This window comes from Bolinopsis microptera, chromosome 3 (assembly GCF_026151205.1).
Source record: "Bolinopsis microptera isolate Bmic1 chromosome 3, MBARI_Bmic_1.0, whole genome shotgun sequence".
Taxonomy (NCBI): Eukaryota; Metazoa; Ctenophora; class Tentaculata; order Lobata; family Bolinopsidae; genus Bolinopsis; species Bolinopsis microptera.
Genome location: NC_087074.1, coordinates 308,008 through 331,914, shown reverse-complemented (window position 1 = coordinate 331,914; position 23,907 = coordinate 308,008). Strand labels below are relative to the sequence as shown.

General features: G+C 41.1%; 3 protein-coding genes across 3 annotated transcripts in view; 2 read left to right on the top strand and 1 right to left on the bottom strand.

Moving 5' to 3' along the window:
* The window catches only part of LOC134812315 (uncharacterized), a 63,419-nt gene that overhangs the window by 5,827 nt on the left and 33,685 nt on the right, over positions 1 to 23,907 (top strand). Inside the window, exon 2 of the mRNA XM_063819696.1 lies at positions 2,383 to 2,472. Coding sequence (XP_063675766.1) covers positions 2,383 to 2,472 — 90 coding nt within the window. The remainder of the gene's footprint in view (positions 1 to 2,382; positions 2,473 to 23,907) is intronic.
* Positions 1 to 23,907, bottom strand: part of LOC134812318 (peptidyl-prolyl cis-trans isomerase FKBP3-like) — a 106,863-nt gene that overhangs the window by 58,269 nt on the left and 24,687 nt on the right. The window lies entirely within an intron of this gene.
* LOC134813058 (prosaposin-like) lies at positions 197 to 2,116 on the top strand. The gene has a single exon (XM_063820735.1). The coding sequence runs from the start codon at positions 205 to 207 to the stop codon at positions 1,807 to 1,809; it is 1,605 nt and encodes a 534-aa protein (XP_063676805.1). The 5' UTR covers positions 197 to 204; the 3' UTR covers positions 1,810 to 2,116.

Here is a 23,907-nt window from a genome sequence, read left to right as displayed (position 1 = left end):
TCGTGTCTAGTTGATCTTCATAATGTAACTATGGTAACATTCTTATAATATTAACATTTTTCTAAATATTTTTTCTATTTTTGACTATTAATTATTGAATTAAATATTTAACTTAACCTGATTTAAAAAGTTAAAATGCTGACTATATGCGTATTTACATGAAGTATACATGAACTAACAATATTATAACAGCTCAGTAGTGAGATGAAGGTGATAACAGTATTGCTGTGTTTAGTGCTAAGTGTTGCTGCCGGAAATGTGGATCCTGCAGAGAACGTGCTGTGCGATGTCTGCCGCTTTATAGGAGATGAAGTGACTGGTAGAGTGCTCACCCAGGAGGCTAAGAGTAAAGTTATCAACTTGGCTAAGGCAGTGTGCAGCCAGATACCAGTCTTCTCTAAGGAATGTGACCTGGCAGTGAGCCAGCACGGTAAAGACTGGGTGGACACTCTGTTCCGGCTGTTTGATGTGGACATGCTCTGCTCTAAAGCCCACCTCTGCACCTCTACCACAATGGACTTTGCTCTGAGGGACGGGGAGGCCTGCACTGCTTGTATGGACGGACTGGACATGGTGAAGATGATAATTGAGAGTGAAGATATGAAGGGGCTGCTGCACGTGGTGGTTAATGAGACTTGTATGGCTGTTGCGGGTGACGCGGCTAGCTGTGAAGCTCTAGTGGATACAGTCCTGGACCAGATACTAGGTAACCTGGTTCCTATGTTCAATGTAAAGGCTCTGTGTGTTAACAGTGGTGCGTGTCCTGCTCAGCTGGCCTCTAAACCCACTGAGATAGGGTGTACTGTGTGTCAGGACGTGTTCGGGATAGTCAGCAACACAGTCAACTCTCCGGAGGTGGAGGAGCTGATAGAGATCACTGTTAACCAGACATGCCTACTAGTAGGGTTCGGGGTGGACCAGTGTGAGCATGTCTTCCTTTACCTAGCCAGCTCTATACTGGACAGTGTCAAGCTGGCAGTCAAACCCGACTATATCTGTGCTAATATGGGGTCTTGTCCTGTTAGTGACACTTTCGAGCTGACCCCTGTAAAGGGTAAGGAGGGCTGTAAGGCTTGTATGGATGGGATGGATCTGGTGGACCAGATACTGAAGTCTAACAGCACAATAGATCTTCTTCACATAGCTATTGATGAGATCTGTATTGCTATCGGAGGAGATGTTGGTACCTGTGAGGGTATTATAGAGGGTACCTTGGATCCCATTATAAATAACCTGATAGCCATGTTCGACCCGGCCAGCCTGTGCAAACAAGCTGGGTCGTGTCCGGCTCTAGAGAATACCAAGTGGGAGGGGGGCGTGTTCTGTGAGGCCTGTGTGGACGGAGTGCTGGAGTTACAGAACATAGCTGAGGACACTGAGACTGACGAGATGTTGGACGAGCTTACTGACATTCTCTGTAATGTTATCCAGATACCCTTCTGTAATACAGTCATAGGCTCCATCATCAAGGAGTCCCTTGCAGACGTTGAGAGCCTGAACCCAAACACAACATGTGCTAACATAGGGGCCTGCAGTAACCTAGACAACCAGGAGACAGTGAGCAGCTACGAAGTGAGCAGCAGTGTAGGAGACACGTGCTCAGAGTGTACCATGATAGCAGGGGAACTGATAACCCTTCTAGAGAACCAGCAGGTAGACGCTCTCTTAAAAGAGGCCATCTCCGAGATTTGCACTGTTCTTCCCATCTCTGACTGTGAGACCACTCTAGACGGCTATTTCGACCAGATCGTCGCTCTTCTCAAGAATATGGACGCTAAAACTCTCTGCAGTCTCATTGGACTCTGCTAGAACTCGCTGCAGTCTTATTGGACTCTGCTAGAACTCGCTGCAGTCTTATTGGACTTTGCTAGAACTCGCTGCAGTCTTATTGGACTCTGCTAGAACTCGCTGCAGTCTCATTGGACTCTGCTAGAACTCGCTGCAGTCTTATTGGACTCTGCTAGAACTCGCTGCAGTCTCATTGGACTCTGCTAGAACTTTCAACTTCAGATTTCAGATTTTTGTTCTTTCAATACTATTCGGTGATTTTGTACTTTATGTTTCTTTCGTGAAGTTTTTAGATTGATAAATAACTTTTTACAATAATACTGATTCAGCATTTTCTTTTATTTACTCATTCCCCTGAAGATGAAGCTAAGTTAATCAGTCCTCCCCCTCCCCCTCCCCCTCCCCCTCCCCCTCCCCCTCCCCCTCCCCCTCCCCCTCCCCCTCCCCCTCCCCCTCCCCCTCCCCCTCCCCCTCCCCCTCCCCCTCCCCCTCCCCCTCCCCCTCCCCCTCCCGCCCCCCTCCCCCTCCCCCTCCCCCTCCCCTTCCTCCTCCCCCTTCCCTTTCCTCTTCCCCATTCCCCCTCATTCTTCGCAGAGTTACGCTGCTTTGGATGTGGAGAGTGATGCGTGCGCGTCCGAAGAAGACTTAAATTACGACCAGCTCCTGGAAGACCTCGATTCGGAGGTGAGCTAAAATTTCTTTGTTAATCCTGATTTGCAGATTACCAAACCCCAAAAGTATTTCAATACAAACTTATTATTGTCCAGGATATGACTACTTTTTAATTTCGGTCAATTTTAATTTCTATCATCGGACTAAATTTTATAAACATTTTACTGTTTAAGTTTAACTTTAACGACTGCTTATAATCTGGTCATCTGGTGTACACACTAAGTTTCTCGATGTAATCCGACTTATATGACCCTAAATAACACTATTTACTCGGGTAAACGTTTTCACCAGTGGGGGCTGGGGCATTTCTCGGAATCACGCCCTTTTTTACCGCACCCATATCGCGACCCCCACTATAAATTATCTCAGCTTCTGATTGAGATACAGAACTCAGATATGAACCAAAATGTGCCTAAGATGCATATTGCATGTTTATATTAGTGCTATGAACATAGTTAAGGGGGCATACACCAAAACTGTCAAAAATTGTCCAACCCAAATGATATCGGCCCCAACGTTAATGTGGCTCTTGCTATGTGTTGGTTCAGCCGAATTAATTATTATGTAATCAAGTTTATTTTTCTCTTTTAGTTAGTTGTCATCCGGCCAAACATTAAGCAACTTATATTGCAGTACCTTTTATCAATTAGTTTATCAAAATATGTCATTGTAATTTTGCATGGCTGAAATGTACGCTTGATTTATATATATAATAATTAATTGAATTTTCAAATAAAAAATAAAATCGTATCCGAAAAGGCTGCGTTTTTATGAATTTTTTAAAATCAGAAAGAATTCTTTGACCATTCGTAACCATTCACTATTGCTTTTTTACAAAAGGGTGAAATGGAAAAAATTTGCCTAAATTTGTTGTTTGACTTTGAGGTCCAAAAGATTAACTTTCCAGCTAAATTACCACATTTTTGGGGGATCAAAAACTGCTTCAGAAAAATATTCCTTGACGGACTTTTTGGTCAAAATAAGTCTGTAAAATAAAATACAACATCTTGAACAAGATATAAATAAACTTCGTGCAACATTTCAGCTTGATATCACAAAAAATAATTTACTTATTATATAGCCTCTCAACAATAGCTTGATATCACAAAAAATAATTGACTTACAATTATATAGCCTCTCAACAAAACAAATTGTGCTTTTCCGAAAAATGCACTTTGACCAGGAAATGCTCGATTACAAAAATGGGAATCCTCAAACAAAATGTGTATGGTATGGAAAGGGTGCGCTAGATCAAGATGATCACTAAACTTCCTATGAGGTCATTTGGGCTGGACATTTTTGTCCAGCCCAAGAGACTTAGTTTTTGAGACATCGCCAAAAATCCGATTTTATTATATTAGCAGTCTCGTGAGTAACAATTACTCACACTTATTTCAAAATATCTCAGCTTCTGATTGGAGCTAAGCGATCATATTGGGCATTAAAATTGTCGGATGATGATTAATCACTCTACACTCGACTGTACGTAACCCTAACCCTAACCCAATCCTTAACAAAAGCATATGGGTAAATCCTTGACCATTGTTAATGGTCTGGCCCGGCGCGCGCTACTTCGTAGCACTTGCTATCGGGCCTCCGCCTAACGAGAAATTACACTAACAGTAACTTCCTTGCACGGTCATATCACGTGATCGAGACAGTTTTTAGCCAATATCTCGTCATGGGGGTGATTCGGAATCAGCGTCCGAAAATACATTGATTGAAGTTGGTTTCAACTGTCGGGGCCCTTTTAGAACAATCTCGAAGATCGACTGTAGAGTGATTTAGCACGCTCGAAAATGGTCAGAATCATCAAATTAAGTGGGATAGGGCATGGTTTTAATTTTAAAAGTCTACACTTATTACAACTACAAGATATCCCAGAAGCTGAGATATGTTGTAATAAGTGTGTCAATCGCTTCTTGTGAGAGCGTAAAAATGGGGTAAGAAAAGATAACTGAACAAACGTGCACGTGCTGCGTGCATACAGCATACCCGTGAGAAATGATAACCATTTTACAAATTGAGTAAGAACAAAGATTGGGTAACAGCCAATCGCTAATCAGCTAGGCTGAGGGCCGGAGGAGCTGAAAAGACACAATTTAATTAATTCTTATGAGAATTGCTGCTCAACAAAAAATTGATTACTTGATTTGATCCTTGTCCAGATTCCCTGAGAAAGGATGTGATATAATATTATTATTAATTTTTACTGCCAGGAAGTTCGTAAAACTAATTTCAGTTCCTTATTCTTTCCGCGCGAGATAAGTTGATTATCATTAACCATTTGACAAATTGAGTAGGAATAAAGATTACTTGAGACTGAGAGACAGCCAGTCTGCTTGCCTGACAAGTGTCGCACGCCGCCGCGTGAGCCTTGGGCGCTCAGGCGCTGTGCAGTATTAAACTGCCAGTCACTTTTGGAAATAAATGTTGCTATTTGTTTGTTTGCTTGTTTGTTTGTTTATAGAAGTAGAACCCGTCCCCAATCTCGTATCGGAAAATGACTAAACTTAGTTCTGAGTGTGAATACGGGTGGTACCTGCAGGCTGCAAGTGTATTCATTAAGCATCTAGAGTTCTGTAAAACTGCAGTTACAATTGTGTTACAATTGTGCTAGAGTATTTTTAGTATTTACGATCGATATCAGATCTCTATCCATACATGCTTCCAAATTTAAATATCCAACTTTTTGCACAATGTACTGGAATGTTTGACAGAAAGAGAACGAAAAAGTGATAAAGAAATTTTATTAAAACCTATAATCATGGGTCAGGGTAAAGTGTCTCTCTTTTTCAAACAAAAGGAAATGATATTAATTTGAATAACCGTCTGCAAATGCAAAATGGTACCGAGAATGAAATCGGTCGCTCATACTTTTATACGACAACGTTATTCGCGTTTTAAAATATAATAGGCGGGTGTGTTGCAGAGTTAACAAGGGTTAATTTCTAAAACGATTTAAATAAAAATGGAAGGCAGTTCAAGCCGGGAGTGATTTGTATCACGTCGTAACCCCCACGGTCGTTCTTACGTGATACAGGGGGAGCCGCGCACTCGTGCGCGGCGGGTCATACAACGTATGACAAGGACTAAGAGTGATGAGGTGTAATAGTCGTGGTACAGGGTGTACGAACCTTATGATCATGGAATGTGGTGCATAATAATGACTTGGTAATTATCCACGAGAAAGAACTGATTATGCGATTATGTTAAATACTATTGGATACGTGAGGGCACTCAACGCATAAACATTATAAATCGAGAGGCTTGCATATAATGAACATATTGACATGGGTGCAGAGTTGAGCCTGTACGGAACCTAGTAGTTTCAGTTCCTTGTTTAACTTATACCTAATGCGGGTTTTGACTCAGTGGGTAAATACTCCAACCTTTAATTGCGGGAGTGAAAGGCCGGGTTACACTAGTATATAATATATATACATATCACCGGAGACTCGCGGGCGGAACAAAATATTGCACGCGCACGCGCGTGCAATATTTCATATGTCCCCGAGGGCGCTAGCCCGAGGAGGACATATTTTCGTATAGCACGGAGGGCCCATCGGGCCCGAGTGCTATACGATTTTTCCGCCCGCGGGTCGAGGTGATGTGGATTATATCCACCAGCGGGCGTTTTACAGTTAATATATAATCTTATAAATAAACAATGGAGCTTGTATAAAAGTCAACTCTAGAAAAGGTCGCCACTAATTGTTGTAACCATGGTAACACGTCACTTGTTCAATGTAAGCCAATCATAAAGGGCTGTGTCGTATATAGTGGCTGGAGATAAGAGATCCATACTGGCACTGCATTCCTGGGCCGTGCGAATAATGAATGTAATGTCAGTGACGATGAATATCAATAATAGAGGGATTATTATAGTGCTGATGTGTATTATGTAGTGTGTTATAATAACTTTGATATAAATCAATGTATCATGTCATCTGCTCACGAGCTGCATGAGCAGCCCTACCGGACACAAAAATAAAATATATATATCTCCGTGCTATGAAAATATTTTAGAGAACTCCGGGCTATATTGCTACTGGTCAAATTAAATGTAACTTGTTAGCGGGCTATATCATTTGCGGGCTGTAGAGATATCGGGCCCTTTGACAGCGGGCTGGTGAGAGCCCGCTATGCGAAAAAGCGCACGCTGGTGGATATATACTACCGCCTATTATATTTGAAAACACGCATAACGCCATAACATTGTCGTATGTTAAAGTATGAACTCTCTCTGCAGGCCAAACAGACCGCAATGATATGAGTGCAATCCCCCTTAAAGTTAACAAGCTTATAGTATTATTTATTCCAGAAAACCCACTTCCCGATACTCATGGAACTTGAATTTTTTTTGCAGTCAATTTGTTCAAGATCTAGACGCCCTGCAAATTTTCAGAACTCTAACTCAATTTTAACATGGTTTTTAAGGCACCTGAATATGGCGATTTTGGGTTTTTTAACCAAATTTCGTATAACAGTGCTGGCGCGTATTTTGTGCAAATTTCTTAAAAACCTCCACATAACTATTTCTTATTCCTGTCATCTTTGAGATCGAATTAGGATGTTTTGAACTAAAAATAAACCTGCTGAACGACTTCCTATGAGCTTTAATGCATGAAAAAACAATAAAGGGGGTATAATAGTATAGAATGTATAAAAGGCACGGTCATGCTTGCCAGTACTGTGATAAAATCAACGATTTAATTTTAGGAAGGTAATATTAATTCCTTGGTTTCTTTAAGTCAGCTTTAAAGTCGGAGAATCAAAGTATGTAACATCGATACCAAACCGATTATTGAGCGATGATAGCTATAAGTACTAAGTAGTTGATTCCTGGGTTGCAGTGTTGTAAGCGTACTTTTGTGCTTCTATTTTCAAGTGGGTCTTTATTTTCAAGTGGGTCTTTATTTTACTTTGAATTTTGGTTTGACAAAGTATACAGTTGGATAGAAGTTTACAAAATATAATATCAAAGTACTCTCAATCGAGATTGATCCAAATTCGTACTGAGCCCTCCGATCAGAATCCCGGCTCACAAACTGCCGTGATCACGTGCTTTCTTCGTCACCACCGTCCTCCAATCACCGAGCTCCGCGACAAAGCTGCTTTCTCTCGAACTGTTGTTTTGTCCTCCGGGGTTAAGACGTCAAAACAACTCTGTCTCGTCGCTGTGATCTGGAAGGGTGTTTTGTCGCTGTGATCTGGAAGGGTGTTTTGTCGCTGTGATCTGGAAGGGTGTCTCGTCGCTGTGATCTGGAAGGGTGTTTTGTCGCTGTGATCTGGAAGGGTGTTTTGTCGCTGTGATCTGGAAGGGTGTTTTGTCGCTGTGATCTGGAAGGGTGTTTTGTCGCTGTGATCTGGAAGGGTGTTTTGTCGCTGTGATCTGGAAGGGTGTTTTGTCGCTGTGATCTGGAAGGGTGTTTTGTCGCTGTGATCTGGAAGGGTGTTTTGTCGCTGTGATCTGGAAGGGTGTTTTGTCGCTGTGATCTGGAAGGGTGTTTTGTCGCTGTGATCTGGAAGGGTGTTTTGTCGCTGTGATCTGGAAGGGTGTTTTGTCGCTGTGATCTGGAAGGGTGTTTTGTCGCTGTGATCTGGAAGGGTGTTTTGTCGCTGTGATCTGGAAGGGTGTTTTGTCGCTGTGATCTGGAAGGGTGTTTTGTCGCTGTGATCTGGAAGGGTGTTTTGTCGCTGTGATCTGGAAGGGTGTTTTGTCGCTGTGATCTGGAAGGGTGTTTTGTCGCTGTGATCTGGAAGGGTGTTTTGTCGCTGTGATCTGGAAGGGTGTTTTGTCGCTGTGATCTGGAAGGGTGTTTTGTCGCTGTGATCTGGAAGGGTGTTTTGTCGCTGTGATCTGGAAGGGTGTTTTGTCGCTGTGATCTGGAAGGGTGTTTTGTCGCTGTGATCTGGAAGGGTGTTTTGTCGCTGTGATCTGGAAGGGTGTTTTGGCTGTCTCTGTTTAACTGCGTGAGAATGAGTGAACGACTGAAAACGGATAGCGGTTAATATTAACACAAAATCAAAATCACTGAATAATTTGAACTCGAGTAGAGATACCTAAAATAGCTTGGGGATATAACAACTCCCATCCCAAAAACAAAAAAGAATAATCAATACTTGGATTATTCTTTAAATACGCAGAATGAGCCGAAAAACAAATATAGAGTCCTCCTCTAAAAGAGGTCAGCTACTGAATTAAATACTTCGAAACGGTTATTAAAACCAATTTTACAAATAAAATTTACAATACAAGTTGATCAAAACCACAAATTAACTAGATGATGAGTGTCTTTAATTACAGTGGTAATGTTGCACAGGTTTGAGATCAACTTTATTGTCGATAGTCCTATCCAAGTGAGTTATTCACCAGAGTCTGCTCAATAGACCCTGCAAGTGGGTTATCCACCAGAGTCTGCTCAATAGACCCTGCAAGTGAGTTATCCACCAGAGTCTGCTCAATAGACCCTGCAAGTGAGTTATCCACCAGAGTCCGCTCAATAGACCCTGCAAGTGAGTTATCCACCAGAGTCCGCTCAATAGACCCTGCAAGTGAGTTATCCACCAGAGTCCGCTCAATAGACCCTGCAAGTGAGTTATCCACCAGAGTCTGCTCAATAGACCCTGCAAGTGAGTTATCCACCAGAGTCTGCTCAATAGACCCTGCAAGTGAGTTATCCACCAGAGTCCGCTCAATAGACCCTGCAAGTGAGTTATCCACCAGAGTCTGCTCAATAGACCCTGCAAGTGAGTTATTCACCAGAGTCTGCTCAATAGACCCTGCAAGTGAGTTATCCACCAGAGTCCGCTCAATAGACCCTGCAAGTGAGTTATCCACCAGAGTCCGCTCAATAGACCCTGCAAGTGAGTTATCCACCAGAGTCTGCTCAATAGACCCTGCAAGTGAGTTATTCACCAGAGTCTGCTCAATAGACCCTGCAAGTGAGTTATCCACCAGAGTCCGCTCAATAGACCCTGCAAGTGAGTTATTCACCAGAGTCCGCTCAATAGACCCTGCAAGTGAGTTATCCACCAGAGTCCGCTCAATAGACCCTGCAAGTGAGTTATCCACCAGAGTCTGCTCAATAGACCCTGCAAGTGAGTTATCCACCAGAGTCTGCTCAATAGACCCTGCAAGTGAGTTATCCACCAGAGTCTGCTCAATAGACCCTGCAAGTGAGTTATTCACCAGAGTCTGCTCAATAGACCCTGCAAGTGAGTTATCCACCAGAGTCCGCTCAATAGACCCTGCAAGTGAGTTATCCACCAGAGTCTGCTCAATAGACCCTGCAAGTGAGTTATCCACCAGAGTCTGCTCAATAGACCCTGCAAGTGAGTTATTCACCAGAGTCTGCTCAATAGACCCTGCAAGTGAGTTATCCACCAGAGTCCGCTCAATAGACCCTGCAAGTGAGTTATTCCACCAGAGTCCGCTCAATAGACCCTGCAAGTGAGTTATCACCAGAGTCCGCTCAATAGACCCTGCAAGTGAGTTATCACCAGAGTCTGCTCAATAGACCCTGCAAGTGAGTTATCCACCAGAGTCTGCTCAATAGACCCTGCAAGTGAGTTATCCACCAGAGTCTGCTCAATAGACCCTGCACCAGAGTCCGCTCAATAGACCCTGCAAGTGAGTTATCCACCAGAGTCTGCTCAATAGACCCTGCAAGTGAGTTATTCACCAGAGTCTGCTCAATAGACCCTGCAAGTGAGTTATCCACCAGAGTCTGCTCAATAGACCCTGCAAGTGAGTTATCCACCAGAGTCCGCTCAATAGACCCTGCAAGTGAGTTATCACCAGAGTCTGCTCAATAGACCCTGCAAGTGAGTTATTCACCAGAGTCTGCTCAATAGACCCTGCAAGTGAGTTATCCACCAGAGTCTGCTCAATAGACCCTGCAAGTGAGTTATCCACCAGAGTCTGCTCAATAGACCCTGCAAGTGAGTTATCCACCAGAGTCTGCTCAATAGACCCTGCAAGTGAGTTATCCACCAGAGTCCGCTCAATAGACCCTGCACCAGAGTCTGCTCAATAGACCCTGCAAGTGAGTTATCCACCAGAGTCTGCTCAATAGACCCTGCACCAGAGTCCGCTCAATAGACCCTGCAAGTGAGTTATCCACCAGAGTCCGCTCAATAGACCCTGCACCAGAGTCTGCTCAATAGACCCTGCAAGTGAGTTATCACCAGAGTCTGCTCAATAGACCCTGCAAGTGAGTTATCCACCAGAGTCTGCTCAATAGACCCTGCAAGTGAGTTATCCACCAGAGTCCGCTCAATAGACCCTGCAAGTGAGTTATCCACCAGAGTCTGCTCAATAGACCCTGCAAGTGAGTTATTCACCAGAGTCTGCTCAATAGACCCTGCAAGTGAGTTATTCACCAGAGTCTGCTCAATAGACCCTGCAAGTGAGTTATCCACCAGAGTCTGCTCAATAGACCCTGCAAGTGAGTTATCACCAGAGTCTGCTCAATAGACCCTGCAAGTGAGTTATCCACCAGAGTCTGCTCAATAGACCCTGCAAGTGAGTTATTCACCAGAGTCTGCTCAATAGACCCTGCAAGTGAGTTATCCACCAGAGTCTGCTCAATAGACCCTGCAAGTGAGTTATCACCAGAGTCTGCTCAATAGACCCTGCAAGTGAGTTATCCACCAGAGTCCGCTCAATAGACCCTGCAAGTGAGTTATCCACCAGAGTCCGCTCAATAGACCCTGCAAGTGAGTTATTCACCAGAGTCCGCTCAATAGACCCTGCAAGTGAGTTATTCACCAGAGTCTGCTCAATAGACCCTGCAAGTGAGTTATCCACCAGAGTCTGCTCAATAGACCCTGCAAGTGAGTTATCCACCAGAGTCTGCTCAATAGACCCTGCAAGTGAGTTATCCACCAGAGTCCGCTCAATAGACCCTGCAAGTGAGTTATCACCAGAGTCTGCTCAATAGACCCTGCAAGTGAGTTATTCACCAGAGTCTGCTCAATAGACCCTGCAAGTGAGTTATCCACCAGAGTCTGCTCAATAGACCCTGCAAGTGAGTTATCCACCAGAGTCTGCTCAATAGACCCTGCAAGTGAGTTATCCACCAGAGTCTGCTCAATAGACCCTGCAAGTGAGTTATCACCAGAGTCCGCTCAATAGACCCTGCAAGTGAGTTATCACCAGAGTCTGCTCAATAGACCCTGCAAGTGAGTTATTCACCAGAGTCTGCTCAATAGACCCTGCAAGTGAGTTATCCACCAGAGTCTGCTCAATAGACCCTGCAAGTGAGTTATCCACCAGAGTCTGCTCAATAGACCCTGCAAGTGAGTTATCCACCAGAGTCCGCTCAATAGACCCTGCAAGTGAGTTATTCACCAGAGTCTGCTCAATAGACCCTGCAAGTGAGTTATCCACCAGAGTCTGCTCAATAGACCCTGCAAGTGAGTTATCCACCAGAGTCTGCTCAATAGACCCTGCAAGTGAGTTATCCACCAGAGTCTGCTCAATAGACCCTGCAAGTGAGTTATCCACCAGAGTCTGCTCAATAGACCCTGCAAGTGAGTTATCCACCAGAGTCTGCTCAATAGACCCTGCAAGTGAGTTATCCACCAGAGTCTGCTCAATAGACCCTGCAAGTGAGTTATTCACCAGAGTCCGCTCAATAGACCCTGCAAGTGAGTTATCCACCAGAGTCCGCTCAATAGACCCTGCAAGTGAGTTATCCACCAGAGTCTGCTCAATAGACCCTGCAAGTGAGTTATCCACCAGAGTCCGCTCAATAGACCCTGCAAGTGAGTTATCCACCAGAGTCTGCTCAATAGACCCTGCAAGTGAGTTATTCACCAGAGTCTGCTCAATAGACCCTGCAAGTGAGTTATTCACCAGAGTCCGCTCAATAGACCCTGCAAGTGAGTTATCCACCAGAGTCTGCTCAATAGACCCTGCAAGTGAGTTATCCACCAGAGTCCGCTCAATAGACCCTGCAAGTGAGTTATCCACCAGAGTCCGCTCAATAGACCCTGCAAGTGAGTTATCCACCAGAGTCTGCTCAATAGACCCTGCAAGTGAGTTATCCACCAGAGTCTGCTCAATAGACCCTGCAAGTGAGTTATCCACCAGAGTCCGCTCAATAGACCCTGCAAGTGAGTTATCCACCAGAGTCTGCTCAATAGACCCTGCAAGTGAGTTATCCACCAGAGTCTGCTCAATAGACCCTGCAAGTGAGTTATCCACCAGAGTCTGCTCAATAGACCCTGCAAGTGAGTTATCCACCAGAGTCTGCTCAATAGACCCTGCAAGTGAGTTATCCACCAGAGTCTGCTCAATAGACCCTGCAAGTGAGTTATCCACCAGAGTCTGCTCAATAGACCCTGCAAGTGAGTTATCCACCAGAGTCCGCTCAATAGACCCTGCAAGTGAGTTATCCACCAGAGTCTGCTCAATAGACCCTGCAAGTGAGTTATCCACCAGAGTCTGCTCAATAGACCCTGCAAGTGAGTTATCCACCAGAGTCCGCTCAATAGACCCTGCAAGTGAGTTATCCACCAGAGTCCGCTCAATAGACCCTGTAAGTGAGTTATTCACCAGAGTCTGCTCAATAGACCCTGTAAGTGAGTTATTCACTAGATAAGGCTGGTACAAATCTACTCAAGTGTTGAGTTAAACGGTCCTGTTCATCGTGACTGTTTAATCCGAGGATCATCCGCTCAACAGCTTTTATAAACTCATTTGAGCGGTCCTCTGGGGACCCGGTGGCACGATGTGCTTCTATGTGTGTCAGTTCGCACACGACGATGAGGAATACATAAGGAGCATTTGTCATCCTGTCCTATTCTGTAAACAGAGTGTCATGTCCAAGTCATACATGAATCGCTATAGCTGGTAATACTTAATAGTCCAGTCATTTAAGGACAGCTGCCTGCAAATCTTCAGATACTCACGAAACTTTGCACAGACCTTCCCAAAGGTATGAATAAACAATTTTCGGTTGGAGACATTTTTTTTACCGTGGGGTAACCCAGGAGGGCCACGGCCATATTGACCCAATAACGTAACTGACCCCTTGCTTCTGAAGGTCGTAGAGACTTCAAAATAGGCTTAAACGAAGCCGCATATGCATGTTTATATAAGAGTTATTGATCAACACATGGCCTAAAATCCTTACTTTTCGAGAAATTCGCCAAAAACCATTTTGGGCATGGCGCTGAGCCGATTTTACCAACTTTTGATAGGATTATGATAGAGTCTTTGGATAGAGTGAAAAAGAGCCGCAATTGGCATATTTATATATGACTTACGAAGAAACATATGCCTTAAAGTGCTTACTTTTTCAGTTATTGGCGAAAAACTGATTTTCGGTTCCAGAAATCATGCAAAAATATGGGTATCTGGTAAATTGGGCTATGAAGGCCTTAGAGATTTTTGAATGAGTGCAAATTGTGCAGAATGGCCATGTTTATATACAACTTATGAAGCAACATGCACCCTAAAATGCTTACTTTTCGAGTTATTAACATAGAACGGGAGGCAAAAATGGCTGATATAACCAGTTTTGCTCTATTTTGTGCAAATTTTCTCTGTTTTTTCCCCAAAAATTCGGCGGCCAAATTCTAAAATTTGCCGGGCATTTTTCAGAATTTGTCCGCCAAATTTTTTAAAAGGCCTAACTCAAAATTCCATATTAAAACTTAAGGTCGAAATGCAATTCTACGTTGATTCTAAAAATTTCATGTAAAAATATTGAAACCCTATTGAGTTCTATTGTTTTGAGCGAAATCAGTTTTTCAAATATCGCGAACTGAGATATGGGCGATTTTGTTTATTTTTTGCGATTATTTGAACACAGAATCCACAGTTAGGTAGATACTGAGCTTATAATCATAAAGAATGTGTAGTATAGGCTTACCTTCCATATAAAGTTGATTTCATTCAAAAATATTGATATGTGACCAATTTATGGGCCAAAATCGATCAAATTTGGTGCGTATGCCCAAATATGGGCATATAGTTTTTGGCTCATAACTCAGCCATTTTTTGTCAAATGTTGATCAAAATTCAAATAAGAGTTCAGGGGACCACTAGCTACAAGTAAAGCACCTAAAATCTGGATTTTAGGCATGTTGATTTTGGCCCATCAAAAGTTCGGTCACCGGTCTTAGTTTGTTGGTTGCTAACTCGAAACCAAGTTTCACAAACAAATCAGGGCGAACCCCCGACCCCTTAAGAACTTATTTTGAAAAAAATGCATATACATGTTTTATAATTGCTTTTGTAATGTTTCAAATGAAAACGAAGATAATGAAACAACTAATTACAGTGCTTCCCCTCTGCGTAAAACCTTTACACAACTAATTACTCTAACTAGTTACTAACCTTTACACAACCAATAACTCTAACTAGTTACTAACCTTTACACAACTAATTACTCTAACTAGTTACTAACCTTTACACAACTAATTACTCTAACTAGTTACTAACCTTTACACAACTAATTACTCTAACTAGTTACTAACCTTTACACAACTTATTACTCTAACTAGTTACTAACCTTTACACAACTAATTACTCTAACTAGTTACTAACCTTTACACAACTAATTACTCTAACTAGTTACTAACCTTTACACAACTAATTACTCTAACTAGTTACTAACCTTTACACAACTAATTACTGTAACTAGTTACTAACCTTTACACAACTAATTACTGTAACTAGTCACTAACTTTTACACAACTAATTACTGTAACTAGTTACTAACCTTTACACAACTAATTACTGTAACTAGTTACTAACCTTTACACAACTAATTACTCTAACTAGTTACTAACCTTTACACAACTAATTACTGTAACTAGTTACTAACCTTTACACAACTAATTGCTCTAACTAGTCACTAACTTTTACACAACTAATTACTCTAACTAGCCACTAACCTTTACACAACTAATTACTCTAACTAGTTACTAACCTTTACACAACTAATTACTATAACTAGTTACTAACCTTTACACAACTAATTACTGTAACTAGTTACTCACCTTTACACAACTAATTACTGTAACTAGTTACTAACCTTTACACAACTAATTACTCTAACTAGTTACTAACCTTTACACAACTAATTACTGTAACTAGTTACTAACCTTTACACAACTAATTGCTCTAACTAGTCACTAACTTTTACACAACTAATTACTCTAACTAGTCACTAACCTTTACACAACTAATTACTCTAACTAGTTACTAACCTTTACACAACTAATTACTCTAACTAGTTACTAACCTTTACACAACTAATTACTGTAACTAGTTACTCACCTTTACACAACTAATTACTGTAACTAGTTACTAACCTTTACACAACAAATTACTTTAACTAGTTACTAACCTTTACACAACTAATTACTGTAACTAGTTACTAACCTTTACACAACTAATTACTGTAACTAGTTACTAACCTTTACACAACTAATTACTCTAACTAGTTACTAACCTTTACACAACTAATTACTCTAACTAGTTACTAACCTTTACACAACTAATTACTCTAACTAGTTACTAACCTTTACACAACTAATTACTCTAACTAGTTACTTTAGCTTATGCAGCGACCTAGAAGCACTACCCAGGTTACCTGTATCTATATAGGTAAATAATATGTTTATTCACCTCCATTCTAATGTTACGCCACTGTTCTACTGTTTACAATACACATATATGTATACCCTGTACTACTGTATACAATACACATATATGTATACCCTATACTACTGTATACAATACACATATATGTATACCCTGTACTACTGTATACAATACACATATATGTATACCCTATACTACTGTATACAATACACATATATGTATACCCTATACAATACACATATATTTATACCCTATACTACCGTCAACAGAGTTCTTCATCACAATTTAAATGTCTTCATGTCTTCTCTCGCTTTTCTAAGATATACTTTAAACGTTGACATTACAATTACTATTATAGCTCACACAACGACAAATTATGATAGAAATAATTTTAGCTCAGTCTTCTTGTTTACAGTGTATTGTACCTGCAGTGTATGTACAGTGTACCCGGTATTGTACCTGTAGTGTACATACACTACAGGTACAATACCAGGTACACTGTACATACACTGCAGGTACAATACCGGGTACACTGTACATACACTGCAGGTACAATACCGGGTACACTGTACATGCACTGCAGGTACAATACCGGGTACACTGTACATACACTACAGGTACAATACCGGGTACACTGTACATACACTGCAGGTACAATACCGGGTACACTGTACATACACTGCAGGTACAATACCGGGTACACTGTACATACACTGCTGGTACACTTGTAGGTGAGTGAGACTGTACACTTGTAGGTGAGTGAGACTGTACACTTGTAGGTGAGTGAGACTGTACACTTGTAGGTGAGTGAGACTGTACACTTGTAGGTGAGTGAGACTGTACACTTGTAGGTGAGTGAGACTGTACACTTGTAGGTGAGTGAGACTGTACACTTGTAGGTGAGTGAGACTGTACACTTGTAGGTGAGTGAGACTGTACACTTGTAGGTGAGTGAGACTGTACACTTGTAGGTGAGTGAGACTGTACACTTGTAGGTGAGTGAGACTGTACACTTGTAGGTGAGTGAGACTGTACACTTGTAGGCGAGTGAGACTGTACACTTGTAGGTGAGTGAGACTGTACACTTGTAGGTGAGTGAGACTGTACACTTGTAGGTGAGTGAGACTGTACACTTGTAGGTGAGTGAGACTGTACCGTGTTATACTCTATATCTACCTCAGATGTAGCAGCTGAGAACAAATTTAGATGATTGCTTGAACATTGTCTAGTCTCACCAGCAGGGCCACGTTTCTGATTGCAGTGTATACCCTGTATTGTCTCTTGATGTGGTGACATTGAAATATATCCTCACTAAAGCACTGTGTCAGAACTTTAAAATTAATCAAGTATATACGGACAGATCAGTTTATATTTCCACTGTGTTACACTAACAGGGTGTAACGGGGTGTAACGGGGTGTAACGGGGTGTAACGGGTGATGACAAAAAAAATGGAAATTTTTAAAAATCTTTTTTATCGGATCGATCAATTCATTTGTGGTCAAAATCAATGAAACAGTGTTAAAATGTGGACAATTGCAAAAGCAATCTCATTCTTACAGTCACTGAAATGGCTTGTACGGTTTGCTTGGGAATCTTCTTGATGCAAAATTTTATTCTGCGATTCAGACTTTCAGAGCTTCTGCAATCCAGTTCCGGGCGTAGACATGTGTAACCAGCACTCCAAAGTAGTGCTATATGGGTCTACATTGTGGAAATTCAGTTGGGTTGACCTTTTTTTACACATTAGGTATACATTAATTATACGTTCGAAATTTTTCTGCATCTTTTTTTTGCTTCACGTTTTTCCGTTTTAAAAAATATCTGGGTATTTTGGTGCGTTTTAAATAGCGAATGTTTAATCTTTTGACCGTTCTCGAAATATATCCCTGAGTACAGTGAAATCAGCCAGGGACCTCTGGGAGATGCCGGTCTTGTGGTAAACTGAACGTCTAAGTTGGCCGTGTAGCTCGGCTACAGATCCTTCCTGCTCATATCGCTTCACAATCCGGTAAATAGAAGTCTTAGCCATACCTTGTGCTATAAACATTTTGGATGTGAAGCTTCGCCAGTCGACACATTGGATTTTCCAAATTTCAATAAACTGTACAAACCATTTCAGTGGCTGTAAGAAAGAGATTGCTCTGTGCCTGCCGCGAGAGGCTTCTGTGTGTTTGCCATTGACTATTTTTGTTCAAAATTTGTTCAAAATTTAACACTGTTTCATTGATTTTGACCACAATTGATCGACCCGATAAAATAATTTGAAAAAAGTTCCATTTTTTGTCATCACCCGTTAGAGCGTTAGGTAAGTTCACTTGTGCTCAGTTTATTTATTGGCATTTAATATTGACACAAGATAACAGTCGATACCTTTGTTTGATGCTACGAAAAATGCATACTTCAGAAATGTTGCAAACACACACACACACACACACACACACACACACACACACACACACACACACACACACACACACACACACACACACACACACACACACACACACACACACACACACACACACACACACACACACACACACACACACACACACACACACACACACACACACACACACACACACACACACACACACACACACACACACACACACACACACACACACACACACACACACACACACACACACACACACACACACACACACACACGCTGACATTCCATTGCATGTCGTATTTGCCCTGTACATACTTTCTCACCATAATAACCGATTTGTTTAGTTCCTGTGTTTTAGCGCCTGTGTCATTAGAAAATGATATAATGACAATACTGACGTTATTAATTCAACGTGTAAGTATTAATTAAGATCTGAATAGTCGCAATAGTAACAGGCTGTGTGATCACCATGGTAGCAGGCTGAGTGATCGCCATGGTAACCGACGTGCACAATTACCATGGTAGCACTGCGTAAACAGTAACTATGGTAACACTGTTAAAACAGTAACCATGGTAACACTGTTTAAACAGTAACCATGGTAGCACTGTTAAAACAGTAACCATGGTAACACTGTTTAAACAGTAACCATGGTAACACTGTTTAAACAGTAACCATGGTAGCACTGTTTAAACAGTAACCATGGTAGCACTGTTTAAACAGTAACCATGGTATTACTGTTTGAACAGTAACCATGGTAGCACTGTTTAAACAGTAACCATGGTAGCACTGTTTAAACAGTAACCATGGTAACACTGTTTAAACAGTAACCATGGTTACACTGTTTAAACAGTAACCATGGTAGCACTGTTTAAACAGTAAACTTGGTAGCACTGTTTAAACAGTAACCATGGTAACACTGTTTAAACAGTAACCATGGTAGCACTGTTTAAACAGTAACCATGGTAACACTGTTTGAACAGTAACCATGGTAAAACTGTTTAAACAGTAACCATGGTAACACTGTTTAAACAGTAACCATGGTAACACTGTTTAAACAGTAACCATGGTAGCACTGTTTAAACAGTAACCATGGTAACACTGTTTAAACAGTAACCATGGTAGCACTGTTTAAACAGTAACCATGGTAACACTGTTTAAACAGTAACCATGGTAACACTGTTTAAACAGTGCTACCATGGTTACTGTTTAAACAGTAACCATGGTAACACTGTTTAAACAGTAACCATGGTAACACTGTTTGAACAGTAACCATGGTAGCACTGTTTAAACAGTAACCATGGTAGCGCTGTTTAAACAGTAACCATGGTAGCACTGTTTAAACAGTAACCATGGTAACACTGTTAAAACAGTAACCATGGTAACACTGTTTAAACAGTAACCATGGTAGCACTGTTTAAACAGTAACCATGGTAACACTGTTTAAACAGTAACCATGGTAGCACTGTTTAAACAGTAACCATGGTAACACTGTTTAAACAGTAACCATGGTAACACTGTTTAAACAGTGCTACCATGGTTACTGTTTAAACAGTAACCATGGTAACACTGTTTAAACAGTAACCATGGTAACACTGTTTGAACAGTAACCATGGTAGCACTGTTTAAACAGTAACCATGGTAGCGCTGTTTAAACAGTAACCATGGTAGCGCTGTTTAAACAGTAACCATGGTAGCACTGTTTAAACAGTAACCATGGTAACACTGTTAAAACAGTAACCATGGTAACACTGTTTAAACAGTAACCATGGTAACACTGTTTAAACAGTAACCATGGTAGCACTGTTTAAACAGTAACCATGGTAGCACTGTTTAAACAGTAACCATGGTAGCACTGTTTAAACAGTAACCATGGTAGCACTGTTTAAACAGTAACCATGGTAGCACTGTTTAAACAGTAACCATGGTAGCACTGTTTAAACAGTAACCATGGTAGCACTGTTTAAACAGTAACCATGGTAGCACTGTTTAAACAGTAACCATGGTAACACTGTTTAAACAGTAACCATGGTAGCACTGTTTAAACAGTAACCATGGTAGCACTGTTTAAACAGTAACCATGGTAGCACTGTTTAATTAGTAACCATGGTAGCACTGTTTAAACAGTAACCATGGTAGCACTGTTTAAACAGTAACCATGGTAGCACTGTTTAAACAGTAACCATGGTAGCACTGCTTAAACAGTAACCATGGTAACACTGCTTAAACAGTAACCATGGTAGCACTGCTTAAACAGTAACCATGGTAACACTGTTTAAACAGTAACCATGGTAGCACTGTTTAAACAGTAACCATGGTAACACTGTTTAAACAGTAACCATGGTAGCACTGTTTAAACAGTAACCATGGTAACACTGTTTAAACAGTAACCATGGTAGCACTGTTTAAACAGTAACCATGGTAGCACTGTTTAAACAGTAACCATGGTAGCACTGTTTAAACAGTAACCATGGTAGCACTGTTTAAACAGTAACCATGGTAACACTGTTTAAACAGTAACCATGGTAGCACTGTTTAAACAGCACTGTTTAAACAGTAACCATGGTAGCATGGTTAGTTCTCACACGTTTCTCGTGGCTTAATGAGGAGGTTAAGCATTTTAACAGCTTTATTTTTGAACTAAGCAATAGAGTGTCCAAGCTATGGTTCTTTGACTCGCACCATATTTGTACTGTTTTATACCAGAGAAGAGAGGTCATTGTAGATCCTGATGGAAACGGAATCCACCTAACAGTACTGTCCAAGAGAGAGATAGCTCGCTCTCTTGCTACCTGTGTCAAAGAATTCATGGGGCGCAGCTACTTAATTCGAAGACACTGGCCGCTAAGACGGGAGTATGTTTCTTCATTGGGCAGACCTTAGAACAGCAATACAATCTACAAACATACTACATCGAAAATTTGGACATAATTATTAATCTACTAAGAATCGTACAGTATACGAACCATGTCTTATCTGCACCAGCTTACGGCTAATCGAAATCTTATCTTTACTAAGTTGAACCACGTAATCAGACCACTAAGTACATACACTTACAAGTTACAAATACAGAATACAAGTCACATTCACATTTCACATACTTCAATTAACTTTTTAAACTTATTCCCACATTCACATTTCACATACTTCAATTAACTTTTTAAACTTATTCCCACAGAACAACACTTAACTGAATTGATTTCTCTAGTTAGGAGCTGAAGTTAGGGACCCGGACAGAGTGTTCACAAAACCTCGCACGTTTTCTCACTCTTCTTGGCCCCATTTTCTTGGCTCACTCATCTGGAGTAGATACTTTCAGTGACTGTTTTTCCGTGTACTTTATTATATATTAATATACAGTAGCAAACCTATATCTACATTTAAACAAGAGTATCATTTACAGCCAAAAAATGGTAGTTATCCGAAGTAGTAAAAATAGCTGTAAGGCCTGTACAAAGCGCCTAGTCTCACACAAGATAAGCATCACTTGTAGTATTTGTTATATGACATATCACCCAAAATGTGCTCACCTAACACCTAGCGACATAACTGAACTTACTGGAGAATGGTCTTGCTACAGCTGCATTTCAGAAATTCTTCCAGTGGGCGCCGTCATGCCTCTAGTACCATCACAGCCTATACAAATCCCAGTCTCCCATAAACGAGAAAAATGTCACACTTGCACAAAAATTGGGAATATAAGACAAATGACCAAATGTTGCTACTGTGACAACCTATCCCACACAAGATGTTCTGCTGGCTCAACAGGCTGCAAAGAATGCTTGAGAAAAATTTTCCCAGCATATGATGTCTCCATTAGACAGCTTCACATGATAAATTTCAGTAACACTATTAGGTTTAACCCCTTTAATCGCGACCACCTATCAAATCAAATAGGTGATCGTGATGATACTGATGCTGATTTGAATCCATGGGAAACAACGTCTAGTCTTCTAAATAACTACAAATATTATACCGCGAAAGCGATAAAAAATACGAAGGAGTATGAATTAAAAGTTTTCTCGCTAAACATTAGGTCACTTAATGGGAACATTGAAGAATTTCGGGAGAATATAGATCAATACACAAAATACGACGTTCTCTGCTTCAATGAAACAAATTGTAACACGGAATGTTTGCCTTTTCAGGGAGAGGAGCTCGAACTAGACGGTTTCTATCCACCGTATGTTCAGACTCCCGCCAGAGCGTCAAATCGTGGTGGAGGATTAGTCATATATGTTAACAAAAAACTATGTGAATTATCTGACATAAACGTTAAGAGCGCTCTATGTTGCCACGATAATCCTAAGATAGGAGAATTCTTGGTTGCAGAACTTACCTTGACAGGGCACAAAAACGCGTTAATCTGTAACATATATCGCTCTCCAAGTGGGGATTTGAATGGTTTCCTTGAACAATTAAAAATTTTCCTCCGTAACTTGGCAAGACATCGAAACAAAAATATCATACTGGCCGGTGATACTAACATAGACCTACTAGATTACGGGAGAATAGACTCTGTCACTAAGTATGTGGACACTTTGGCAGAGCATGGATTCGCTCCTGTGATATCAAGACCAACTAGAGTCACAGATCACAGTGCGACTATCATTGACCATATTTTCGTCAATAATTGCCACGCTGTTACAAAATCGGGAGTAATTTCTGAATCAATCTCTGACCACTTGGCAACTTTTGTCACAATTATGGTTGATCAGAATAGGCTCAGTTGTAAACTTCAAGAAGATACCACAGAAACATCTTCTCGAGTAATAAACGATGACAGTATCAAAAAGTTCGAGAACGACATTTATGCGGTAGACTGGAACTTGGTTAATAACTATGATTCTGTAGATGAAAAATTTGAGGCTTTCGATAAAAAATATAGTGAACTATACGACCGAAATTTCCCAATTAAGGCAAAAAAGAGTAAACCAGGCCGCCGTAAAAACACAAAGCCGTGGATCCAAGAATGGTTACGGTGCGCGTGTGATCGCAAAAATAAATTTTATGAAGATTTTGTCACAAACCCGACCACTGAAAATGATATTAGGTACAAGAAAATGAAGAAATTTGTGAATAAACACGTGGATAAGGCCAAAAACAAATATTACAACGCATACTTTACAAAATATTCTAGTGACAGCAGAAAACAATGGCAAATGGTTAATAACTTGTTAAACAGAAAGAAAAAAGGCAAAATTAAGATAAACAAAATTAACTATAATGGGAGCGAGATAACAGATTCTCAGCAAATTGCGAATAGCTTCAATGACTATTTCTGCAATATAGCTGAGACTCTTAAGAGAGAAAATGGTCTCGTATGCTCTGAGGGCCGGACTATCGCAACAGAAACTCAAGATAGCAAATGCCAGCGGAGCATGAATCTAGAAGATTCGTCCCCATCAGAAATAATTGAAATA

Bases quoted from the DNA above. Each gene is read 5' to 3' on its own strand.
- LOC134813058 (XM_063820735.1), top strand. From the start codon at position 205: ATGAAGGTGATAACAGTATTGCTGTGTTTAGTGCTAAGTGTTGCTGCC.